At 47.3% G+C, this 12,748-nt stretch overlaps 1 protein-coding gene across 1 annotated transcript in view; it reads left to right on the top strand.

The window, feature by feature from the left end:
* Nucleotides 1–12,748, top strand: part of LOC137542637 (cholecystokinin receptor-like) — a 66,913-nt gene that overhangs the window by 25,416 nt on the left and 28,749 nt on the right. Inside the window, exon 2 of the mRNA XM_068264624.1 lies at nucleotides 11,817–12,299. Within this exon, the coding sequence (XP_068120725.1) occupies nucleotides 12,101–12,299 (199 nt within the window). The 5' untranslated portion in view covers nucleotides 11,817–12,100. The remainder of the gene's footprint in view (nucleotides 1–11,816; nucleotides 12,300–12,748) is intronic.

The following is a 12,748-nucleotide window of genomic DNA, read 5'->3' on the forward strand; positions in this document are numbered from 1 at the left end:
TACCCCTCCTCCTCCCTGACACTTCAGAGGGCCAGAGAGAAGGAGAGACAGACACGTGCAGCTGCAGCTAGCTAGGACAGGAGATGCTGCTAGTTGGAGAGGTGCTGTCACTGCTGTGTGTATGGATGGATGCAATGTGTGTATATGTATGGCATGTGTGTGACGTGATGTGTATGCATATAGTGTGTATGTCTCTGGGATACGTGTGTGTATAAAGCAGGTGTGTGTGTGTGTGTGTGTGTGTGTGTGTGTGTGTGTGTGTGTGTGTGTGTGTGTGTGTGTGTGTGTGTGTGTGTGTGTGTGTGTGTGTGTGTGTGTGTGTGTGGTGTGTGTGTGTGTGTGTGTGTGTGATGTGATCTGCGCGTGTGTATATATGTAGAGTATGTGTGTATAGAGCAGGGCCGGATTACTGGGAAGGCCACAAAGGTCAAGGCCTAGGGCGATAAAATTCAGCAGGGCGCAGGACTTGGAGAGATAAGAGGTCACATGACAAAGTAAATCACTTCTTGTGATGATTTGCTCAGCTGCCTGTGCAGGCAGGCAGCTTTTTGACCATTGTTTTGATTTGCATGCTGCAGGACTCTGGAAAGAAGAGCTTCTGTCAGTTTTGCAGCTTGTGCTTGCAGAGGAATTTGCATACGTTGTCATGCAAATTGCCTGGCCACATTCATTGGAGGCGTGTACTATAAGTACTATGTCTTTCCCACAATGCTTCGCTGGTCATAAGGATTTCGTCCTATGTAACACTCCTGGTGGGGTGTCAGCCTTACTCTCTGTTTGAAGATCAGCTTAGAGTAATTCCTGGAAACTGTGCTAGGCAGATTTCCCTAGTGCAGTTAGGATTGTTTATCTGTTTTGTTTGTCTGTTGAGATTGTCCTGTCCCAGCGGTGGTCGATAGGAAGTCGTTCTGATCTCTGTTCTTGGAGCATAGCTGGTGCAGCGGTTGCTACCAGCTATCTCTTCTGTTCTGCCTCTCTGGATCGCGCTAGCCACTTTTCGCTAGCGCTGTGGATCCTTCTGTTCTGTCTCCTGGGATCGCGCTAGCCACTTTTCGCTAACGCTGTGGATCCTTCTGTTCTGTCTCCTGGGATCGCGCTAGCCACTTTTCGCTAACGCTGTGGATCCTTCTGTTCTGTCTTCCTGGATCGCGCTAGCCACTTTTGCTAGTGCTGTGGATCCTATTTCTCGCTTGTCCCTGTTTTCGTGTGTCTGTCTTGTCTGCTACGATCGCTTGCTGGAGGCTCGGTGAGGTAACCGTTAAGCAAGCGCTCGCGTCCTCTGTCTCATGCTTGTCTGTTAATGGTTAGTTAGGCGTGCCTGTCTCTATTGTGCTTATCACGTGGAGACCGCGCATAACCGCCTGCACTGTTGCGAATGAGTGCGGTGTTCGCGGTTAGCTAGCGTTTGTTATTTTCCGTATCTCATCATTGTATTATTTGCTGTGCCTTTGCTACCCTCGTATTCTATTCTGATCTGCCTTGTGTCACGTCTGGCGATCGCACCTCTCGCGATCGCGTTCCTATTTCATATCTGCTGTTGTGTGTGCGCGGTCGCGGGGTGGCGACTGGATTGGTGCACACACATACAACCTGTCCCTTTGCTCGTTCTCATTCGCAATCGCTTGTCTTGCGATTGCGTTCTGCGCTTCGTACAATTCCTGTCTGGCATTTGTGGAGGTACAGAGGATTGGTTCCTCTGCACTCCCCAGCGCCATCTGCCGACAGGAATTTCCCTCTACAGGTGCGTAGCACCTTTTGCTGGGTGCCTGCAAATATACGCTTGTGGAGGATTTCTGCCGTGTCAGCGCACGCGTTGTGCGCTGATCACGGAGAAAGTTCCACAATCGTTACACTTCTGCTTTGCTCTATTCTGCCTGAATTCCAGAGATCCCTGCATCTCTCTCACCGCAGAGTGTGTGTGATGACAGCATCTGTTGTCATCTGAGGATCTTATCCTTAGTATAATGAGTGGGGACATACAAGCTGCTGTGAGAAGAAAAATATATGGGCTCAAGTAGTAGAACTTTTGAGTTCAGATTAGTTTCTTTATGCAGCACGCATTCACAGACAGGAATTATCAGCTCTCCTCTCCCCCTGACTGATGTTTATTACTTGGTCAGAGCTGTTAAAGACCTGAGACCTGTTAAATTTATGGTTTGTTTTTATTTCCTAAGGAATGACAGCAACATTCTCTCTCAGTTTAACTCTTTCCTGACGTTTTAGAAGCAGCAAATCATTGTTCTGTGTTAGCCATTAGTGAAAGCAGGATGTTTTGAAACAGAATGACAGCTGTATTACATTTATTTATATTTACAAAACAATGTATACATCTCCTGCTGACTGTATATATAGCTGTGTGTCCTAACATCTTGTATACAGGAACAAAGTCTGAAGATGGCTCATTAGCCAAAGGCTCACTGTTTTCTTTTGGTTAGCCAATAAATATCATTCTATTACAAAACGTAAAAACTTCCTGCTGACTAAGATCTGTCTTAACTTGCCCCAAGTGCTAAATTGTCACTGTGTAAAGTACACCTGAGCTTATGCTAGGTACGCATGATGCAATTTTCTGACAGATTTACTGTCAGATCGACTATTTCCAACATGTCCGATCTGCTATCCGATAAATTTGCTGAATGATTTTTTCATAGAAATGAACAGAAAATCGATTGAAAAATTGATCGGAAATCAGATCAGACATTGGAAATAATTAATCTGACAGTAAATCTGTCAGAATTGCATCATGTGTACCTGGCATTACACTACATCTATGCCAGCGTGTGTAGTGTCGTATCCTTCTACTTACCTGCTCCGTTTTGGATGGGTTTCTCTCCTTTGCGCTGCACCATCAGCTGTTTGTGACTCTGACTGAAGCAAGTCGCACAAAGGACAAAGAAGCAGTGCATACTCTGTCCTCTCGGGCTTCTTGTTATTACGCACTCCTGTATGCAGGTGCACAGCAGCCGAGGCTGGGAGTCTTATGGGTATGTGTACTTGACAAGTGCTGCTCATACATGAGCATCATTTCTGAATTATGCAAGCCCTGAACACTATCGGCTGCTGTGCATCCAGGCTGGAGTGCAAAATTACATGGAGTGGACAGAGCATGCACTGCTTCTTTGTTGAACAGGGGGAGCAAAGCAGCAAAACAGACAGGAGCCCATGTAACCCAGTGATCACTAGTCAGAGTTGGACAGAATGGGGGGTGCGGTTGGTGACAGCCGGCCTAGGGTGCTGGAAAGTACAAATCCGGCCCTGGTATAGAGTATGTGTGTATGTATGTATGCAGAGCATGTGTGTGTATAATTTATATGTCTGTGTGTGTGTGTGTAACGATTGTAGGATATCTCCGTGGTCAGCGCACAAGATGTGCGCTGACACTGCGGAAGTCCTCCACAAGCGTGTCAGAATACTAGAACCCAGCTTTTGGTGCAAGCACCAGTAGAGGGGAATTCCCACCGGCAGATGGAGCTGTGGAGTGCAGAGGAATAAACCCTCTGCGCTGCCACAGATGCCAGATGGAAATTGTACGAAAAGAAGCAACACAGAGCAAGATAGCCCCTAAAGAGAGAGAGCACAGAGACAGAATCAATGAGTGTCCACCAAACTAGTCGCCACCCAGCGACGGTGAACACACAACGGCGGAAATGAAGTGGGAACGCAATCGCAAGAATGGCGATTGCCAAATAGTGACACCAGACTGAGCAGGACTGAGCACGAGAGTAGCAAAGGCACAGCAAACAACAATCAGAGGATAAAGAAAATAACAAACGCTAGCTAAACGCGAACACCGCACTCATTCGCAACAGCGAACGCGCTTTCTGCACGATCACCGCGCGTTAGGCGCCCAGTGATAAGCGTGCCACCCTAACTAGCCACAAGTAACACAAATAAGCACAAACAGACAAGACAGACAAATGAGGTAGCCAGTAGCAACCGCTGCTCCAGCTTACACTCCAGGAACTCAGATCAGAAGGATCCACAGCCACTACCGCTAGAGGCTAGTGCGATCCAAACGAGACAGACAGATGAGGTAGCCAGTAGCAACCGCTGCTCCAGCTTACACTCCAGGAACTCAGATCAGAAGGATCCACAGCCGCTACCGCTAGAGGCTAGTGCGATCCAAACAAGACAGAGCGATCCGCTATCGTCCGCCGCTGGCGACAGTGCAATCGCGCCAGACAAGACAGGACAGAATAGGCAGTACAAATAATACACAAACTGACTGCACTAACTAGGATTGCAAGGAGCACTCCCCAAGAATTAACTATACTAAGATAGCAGTGGCTGACACTCCAGGTGAGTCCAGCGGGAACAAACCTTTATGAGCAGCAAAGGATTCTGGGAGAACATGGCATTTATACTGCCAGCCTTCAAAGGAGGCAGGTAGGTGATTTGCATAACAAATGTATGCAAATTTCTCAGCAGCTGAACAGGTCTGAAACTTGCAAAGCAAAGACAGGTCTCTTTTTCAGAGACCTGCAGCCCTCAGACTTAAGGAATGGTCAAACAGCTGTCTGTCTGTGCAGACAGCTGAGCGGATCATTACAATGTGTGTGTGTGTGTGTGTGTGTGTGTGTGTGTGTGTGTGATGTGATCTGCATGTGTGTGTGTGTGTGTGTGTGTGTGTGTGTATATGTAGAGGATGTGTGTATGTATGTATGTATGTATGTACAGTATGTATGTAAATAGAGCATGTGTATGTATGTGTACATATATACACAGACCGTGTGTGTGATGTGATCTGCGCATGTGTGTATATGTAGAGAATGTGTGTATGTATATAGAGCATGTGTGTATGTATATAGTGTGTGATGTGATGATGTGATCTGCGTGTGTGTGTGTATGTATGTATATAGAGCATGTGGGCGTATGTACTGTATATAGTGCATGTGTATGTATTGAGAAAATGTTTCCCTTATGAATTACAGAATCCCCCCCTTTCAGTGCAACACCCCCTCTCTTACCCCCATAGCAAGGGCAATACACCTCCACATTCCCTCTAGATTCATTGTCCTGCCATACCCCCCCCCCCCCCCCACCTGTCCCTGACAGACCTTACCCGTCTCTTAACCGCTTAAAGGAGTACTGTAGGGGGCAAAGGGGAAAATGAGTTAGACTTACCTGGGTCTTCTAATCATCCCCTGCAGACATCCTGTGCCCACGCAGCCACTCACCGATGCTCCAGTCCCTGCCACCGGTTACTTCTGGAATTTGCCACTGTGCCACCTTCTCCCCGCTGACGTCACGGGAGCGTACTGCACAAGGACAGTATGGCCTGTGCCTACACAGTATGCTCCGGAGACATCAGTGGGAGTGAAGAGAAGAATTTTTGCATATAAATTTGCCTCAGGCGGCAAAAAGTCTAGGGCCGGCCCTGATCTTCTGCACCACTTTACACAGTATGCAGTCATGTCAGAGGAGCTTACAATCTAATCCATGCCGTATACATAGTAATTAGAACATTATTCCCTCTCCCCCCACCCCATGGATTCAGATCTGAGGCCGTGCAGTGATGGTACCAGGCACCCGGACAGTGCAGGAGAGCAGCTGACAGGCGGTGAATGTGCAGCCTGTCAGCTGCCCATGTGAAAGGGCCCTGGTCTGTTATTCACAAAACAGAAATCTGGCAAAAGAAAAATAAGCAGTGTTTGTGTGCAGAGTGATCTGTGATGCTGTGTTTTCTACCTGACATCCATCCATTAGGCTTTACTGACAGGCTACACTATTATTGTAGGAGCAATATGAGTTAAATCTTCCCAGGGTTCCCTTACTGACACCACTAAGGCAGCTCTGTTGCAATAAGCATGGCTACTAAGAAGTGAAAGGGGTCTTTGCTGTCAGACTAAAAGGGGCTCATGTTACCATCTCAGGTTGCATGGTGGACTGGTTGATTTTATTTATTTATTTCTATAACACCGACATATTACGCAGCGCTGTACAGAGTATATTGTCCTGTCACTAACTGTCCCTCAGAGGAGCTCTCAATCTAATCCCTGGATCTGGAGATTATAGTGTGTAGAGGCAACTATGACCTTGCAGGCTGGATGGTAGATAGCAGGTCTTCTGCTGTTTGGGTTCAATATGTTTATGATTAAGGATGGGCAGAGAGTGAAGACATAAATGACAAATGGCTGATGTTAAATCTCTCTGATAGCACAGACCCCCCCCCCCCCCCTCCTCCAGTATGATACGCATGTACACTTATGCAATAATTGTCAGACGATTATGACCGTTCAAATGGACAATCGTTTTGTGTGTGCAATGGCCTCTGATTGTTGTTGCCGCGTCGGATCCTTAAAGACGCCCGAACATGATCGATTGCAATGGTTTTTTTTTGGGGGGGGTGGGGGGGTGGGGGGTTTTGGGGAGGGGGGGCGCACTTGGGCAGATCAGCCTCTGTTGGTGGTGAACCTTGTCTTGGCCCTGTGTGCACCCATGCTGTGCATCTGAGTGAACCTAACTTGCCTAATCTCCATGCTCCCCTCCAGTGACTAAGCATTACCTTGTACTCATACTGTGCTGCGTGATCTCCATGCTCCCCTCCAGTGACTAAGCATTACCTTGTACTCATACTGTGCTGTGTGATCTCCATGCTCCATCCAGTGACTAAGCATTACCTGGTACTCGTACTGTGCTGCGTGATCTCCATGCTCCATCCAGTGACTAAGCATTACCTTGTACTCATACTGTGCTGTGTAATCTCCATGCTCCATCCAGTGACTAAGCATTACCTTGTACTCATACTGTGCTGTGTGATCTCCATGCTCCCATCCAGTGACTAAGCATTACCTTGTACTCATACTGTGCTGTGTAATCTCCATGCTCCATCCAGTGACTAAGCATTACCTTGTACTCCTACTGTGCTGTGTGATCTCCATGCTCCCATCCAGTGACTAAGCATTACCTTGTACTCATACTGTGCTGTGTGATCTCCATGCTCCCCTCCAGTGACTAAGCATTACCTTGTACTCATACTGTGCTGTGTGATCTCCATGCTCCCCTCCAGTGACTAAGCATTACCTTGTACTCATACTGTGCTGTGTGATCTCCATGCTCCATCCAGTGACTAAGCATTACCTTGTACTCATACTTTGCTGTGTGATCTCCATGCTCCCCTCCAGTGACTAAGCATTACCTTGTACTCATACTGTGCTGCGTGATCTCCATGCTCCATCCAGTGACTAAGCATTACCTTGTACTCATACTGTGCTGCGTGATCTCCATGCTCCATCCAGTGACTAAGCATTACCTTGTACTCATACTGTGCTGTGTGATCTCCATGCTCCATCCAGTGACTAAGCATTACCTTGTACTCATACTGTGCTGTGTGATCTCCATGCTCCATCCAGTGACTAAGCATTACCTGGTACTCATACTGTGCTGTGTGATCTCCATGCTCCCCTCCAGTGACTAAGCATTACCCTGTACTCATACTGTGCTGTGTGATCTCCATGCTCCCATCCAGTGACTAAGCATTACCCTGTACTCATACTGTGCTGTGTGATCTCCATGCTCACCTCCAGTGACTAAGCATTACCTTGTACTCATACTGTGCTGTGTGATCTCCATGCTCCCATCCAGTGACTAAGCATTACCCTGTACTCATACTGTGCTGTGTGATCTCCATGCTCCCATCCAGTGACTAAGCATTACCCTGTACTCATACTGTGCTGTGTGATCTCCATGCTCACCTCCAGTGACTAAGCATTACCTTGTACTCATACTGTGCTGTGTGATCTCCATGCTCCATCCAGTAACTAAGCATTACCCTGTACTCATACTGTGCTGTGTGATCTCCATGCTCCCATCCAGTGACTAAGCATTACCTTGTACTCGTACTGTGCTGTGTGATCTCCATGCTCCATCCCGTGACTAAGCATTACCTGGTACTCATACTGTGCTGTGTGATCTCCATGTTCCCATCCAGTGACTAAGCATTACCTTGTACTCATACTGTGCTGTGTGATCTCCATGCTCCATCCAGTGACTAAGCATTACCCTGTACTCATACTGTGCTGTGTGATCTCCATGCTCCCCTGCAGTGACTAAGCATTACCCTGTACTCATACTGTGCTGTGTGATCTCCATGCTCCCCTGCAGTGACTAAGCATTACCGTGTACTCATACTGTGCTGTGTGATCTCCATGCTCCCCTCCAGTGACTAAGCATTACCCTGTACTCATACTGTGCTGTGTGATCTCCATGCTCCCCTCCAGTGACTAAGCATTACCTTGTACTCATACTGTGCTGTGTGATCTGGTCTGCATGTATTCCTGTATTGTCATATTGCTGTATGTCACCCCTAAATATCGTCTGTAACCTAAACTAATGTCCAGCGCTGCGTAATATGTTGACGCTTTATAAATACAATAAATAAATATATACCGTAAGAGGCCACTAAAGTGGTGTCATGAGCTTCTAGATGTGTTACGCACTGGGAAACTCAGCAAAAAAATCCTTCTGAAGTGGTATCTTACTGCAGCCAAATTAGCTAAGTTCTCCCCTATGTGCTGGACAGAGCTGTTTCATGGGCAGGGGGACCACCCTGGGCGTAGACCAGCAAGTAGAAGAAGGGGGGCGCAGGCAGAAGGACATAACCGCTAGGGAGCTGGTGACGTGCGGTGCAGCCAAATGGAAGAAGATTACCAGCGCGATCACCTTCCTTGACACTTCCAGGGCTGCCTGCGTCAGACGTCAAGTCATCATCATGTCACCACCGCATGATGACACCTGACGTCCTGTAGCGGTACTGCAGGCTTTCAGTGCGCGGCACCCATGGAGGAGTCGGCTTGCCCGGGCTCTCTTCACCTGTGTGTTTTCCTGGTCCTTGCTTCCTCCTGGATGAGCGGCTGGTCACTAGTAAGTAGGCAGATCTACTTGTGACCTGTGGCTGTGTGACTGTCCCTAAAGCATACCTCCCAACTTTTTGTGATGAGAAAGAGGGACACTTAAGCCACACCCCTGCCACACCCATGATCACACCCCTAATCACACCAACCTTTTGTAAGAAAAATGTGTTTTTTTTATTATTTAAACCACACTGGTCCTTTCCATCCTGGTTCATTTTCCTTCATATTAACATTTTAAAATTAGTAATATATCCATTTAAAGGATGAGAATAAAGTTTAGAGTCAATCAAATACATTTTTAGTAGAGAAATATATATATTTACATAGAAAGAGGGACAAAGTCCTGAAAGAGCGACAAATGAGGAGGACAGAGAGACAGGACTCCCAAAGAGGGACTGTCCCTCCGAAAGAGGGACAGTTGGGAGCTACGCCTAAAGAGTAAGGGTTTGCGAGTCCACCGGGGATGGGGGGGGGAAGAGTTCACAATTTTTACACCCTCACCCCGGGTGCAATTTAGCCTAGAAACTGCCCTGGTGCTGGAGAGGTTGTATGAATGCGGGAACATTAGCACATATTTTATGGGAATGTCCCAAAGTTAAGCAATATTGGCAATGTGAGTCTAATTCTACAAACGGCCTTTTCACAACGAACAGTATTAACACCGCAATTGGCTTTACTAAATATTGGTCTGAGGGGTATTGGGTTACACAATCAGTTTATCACTGCACATGTTTTCTGTGCTGCACGTAATTTATTATGCAAGCTAGTTGACCTAAGCCCGTTTAAAGAGAGTCTGAAGCAAGAATAAATCTCGCTTCAGACCTCATAGATAGCAGGGGCACGTGTGCCCCTGCTAAACCGCCGCTATCCCGCGGCTTAACGGGGGTCCCTGATCCCCCAAATCCCCTCCGTAATGCAGGGGAGCGCTTCCTGGTTGGGGCAGGGCTAACCGCCGCAGCCCTGCCCCACGCGCGTCTGTCAGCGCGTATCTCCGCCTCTCCCCCGCCCCTCTAAGTCTTCCTTCACTGAGAGGGGCGGGGGAGAGGCGGCGATGCGCCGCTGACAGACGCCACTGGAGGCAGGGCTGCAGCCGTTAGCCCTGCCTCCAGGAGCGACCAAGTCTGCGACCAAGTGTCGCAGTGGGGGGTTTGGGGGTCAAGGGACCCCCGTTTAGCGGCGCTATTGCGGCGGTTTAGCAGGGGCACACGTGCCCCTGCTAACTATGAGCTCTGAAGCGAGATTTATTCTCGCTTCAGAGTCTCTTTAAAAACAGGCTCTAGGTCTGTCACCGACGCATGTCTGCGCGCGCACACCCACCCGGCCTCCTGGCACGTCCTGTCCCAATGGCTGTCAGTGCGGCACATGCGCAGCAGCACAAAAGCACTGACACAGGGAGGTGGGATGCAGAGACACTTGCAAATTATTATATAGGATATTGGAAAACAGGTGACATACCTTTGACGGGCAGCACGGTGGCGCAGTGGTTAGCGCTCTTGCCTTGCAGTGCTGGGTCCCTGGTTCAAATCCCAGCCAGGTCAACACCTGCAAGGAGTTTGTATGTTCTCCCCGTGTCTGCGTGGGTTTCCTCCGGGCACTCTGGTTTCCTCCCACATCCCAAAAACATACAGATAAGTTAATTGGCTCCCCCCTATATTGGCCCTAGACTACAATACATACACTACACGAATCATACATAGACATATGACTATGGTAGGGACTAGATTGTGAGCTCCTTCGAGGGACAGTTAGTGACAAGACTATATGTACTATGTACAGCGCTGTGGAAAATGTCAGCGCTATATAAATACTAAATAATAATAATAATAACATTCAATACAAATTAAGAATGGAATGGTATGTCAGAAGCAGAGAACATGTGACACCTTGAGATGAAGATCTCTTTCATTTATTCCTGCAGTAGAGATGTTTACATTAACCCAGAAATATAAGACATATCGTATTTTTGGACTATAAGATGCTCCTGACCACAAGACGCACCTAGGCTTAGAGGACAAAAACCAGGGGAAAATAAATATATATATATATATATATATATATATATATATATATATATATATATATATACAGTATATATATGTATATATACATACTAAACCTGGTGCATCCATGGTGAAGGGGCATCTTGTGAATTATGCCCCCTTTGTGCCTCATGCCCCCTTGTACCTCTCGTGTCTCCCTGTGTCCTCCTCTGTCCCCCTTGTGTCCTCCTCTATGACCCTGTACTGTCCCCCTCTGCATGGGCACAGTACAGGAAGTTCCTGACATTGAGTCGAGTTCGAGGTTCGTATAAGCAGGGATGGAGAAAAAGTGAGTCTTATAGTCCAAAAAATACAGTAATTAAGCTCAGATAGAACAGGCAATGAAGTATGAAAATGTAAGATATGCCCACACAAGATGGTCAATTACTATTATATGGCATTACTATTAATGATCTGGCCTTTACAGTTTTCAACGTTATTTTATTTATTTTTTAAATTTTTTAAATATATTTTAATGCCTTGCTTCTGGTGTTATTGTCTTCTAACAAGTGCAAATAAAAAGTTACATTTGATAAAAGCAATAGAAGTTAGCCACAGCACCTTAGAAAAAAATCTGTTTGGAGTTGCATGCAGTGCCTGCAGTTATGATGTTTGGCCAGAGGAGGGAGCTGTGGACCTGTAGGCAGAGATGACGAGAAGTGATTGAAGTTACAATGTTTGGCCACCTGAAGGAGCTATGGTTAGGATCTTCCACACGGTGCAGTCATGTTTAGCGTGTGCAGTTCCCATGTATGGCCAGAAGAGGGATTTATGTGCTTGTAGAGTCGCTAGCTACATAGCTTCTGTTCAGATATTTGTAATGGCTACAGTTTCTGGGTTTGACCACTGGAGGGTGCTGGAGGCCTATAAGCAGGGTACATCTAATCTCTGTACAATTAATTACATTGCATTGTTGTGTCTACAGTTCCAGGGTTTTGCCAGAGGAGGGCGATGCATAGAGCTGAATTGGCTGTAGAAGAATATGCAGCACTTACAATCTCTCTACTATACACATGCTGTGTTCCAGTCTATGCTGTCCTCTGTACTTGGTACTCACAGGAGTGACCTGCTGCTGCTGCTCATACAGCCTTGGAGCTCAGCCGAGAGGGCAAATCAACAGCAAAGTCACCATGTCCGAAGAAACAGGACCATAGAGGAGGAAAGTCTGTGCAGCCCACCTGGACTGTCAGCGAGGGGTCCCCGGAGAGGATGGACACCCTGAAACTGGCAGCCAATGCCAGCATTCTCCATCATCTGCTCTGCCGACAAAACCTGCTGAACCGGATTCCGATTTCCACCTGGAATAGACTCGTCCTGAACCCCAATATTACCGGGAACTTCTCAAGGGGCTTCCAGGGCTTCAACCTCAGCTGTGACTTCCAGAAGAACCAGAGTGTCACCGTCACAGGTAAAGGAGTCTCCTGCCCCAGACTCAGGGGGTGCCCTAATTTGTTCTACAAGAGTTTCTGCCCTCTACACAGCTGGTGCAAGAGGTCCTCCTAAGAGTAATACTACTGCCACCCATGCTAGAGCTAATCAGAAATGTTCTCTGACAGGTCCACCTAACAGAGATTCTTCTGCCCCTCACACCAGAGCTAATTTGTCATATTCTCCGGCAGGTGCAACTAACAGAGATTCTTCTACCCCTCATACCAGAGCTAATCTGCCATGTTCTCTGACAGGTGCACCTAACAGAGATTCATTTGCCCATCACACCAGAGCTTATCTGCCATGTTCCCTGACAGGTGTACCTAACAGAGATTCTTCTGCTTCTCATACCAGAGCTAATCTGCTATGTTCTCTGACAGGTGCACCTAACAGAGATTCTTCTGCCCCTCAGACCAGAGCTAATCTGCT

The sequence above is a fragment of the Hyperolius riggenbachi genome, chromosome 2 (assembly GCF_040937935.1).
Source record: "Hyperolius riggenbachi isolate aHypRig1 chromosome 2, aHypRig1.pri, whole genome shotgun sequence".
In the NCBI taxonomy this organism is placed as follows: Eukaryota; Metazoa; Chordata; class Amphibia; order Anura; family Hyperoliidae; genus Hyperolius; species Hyperolius riggenbachi.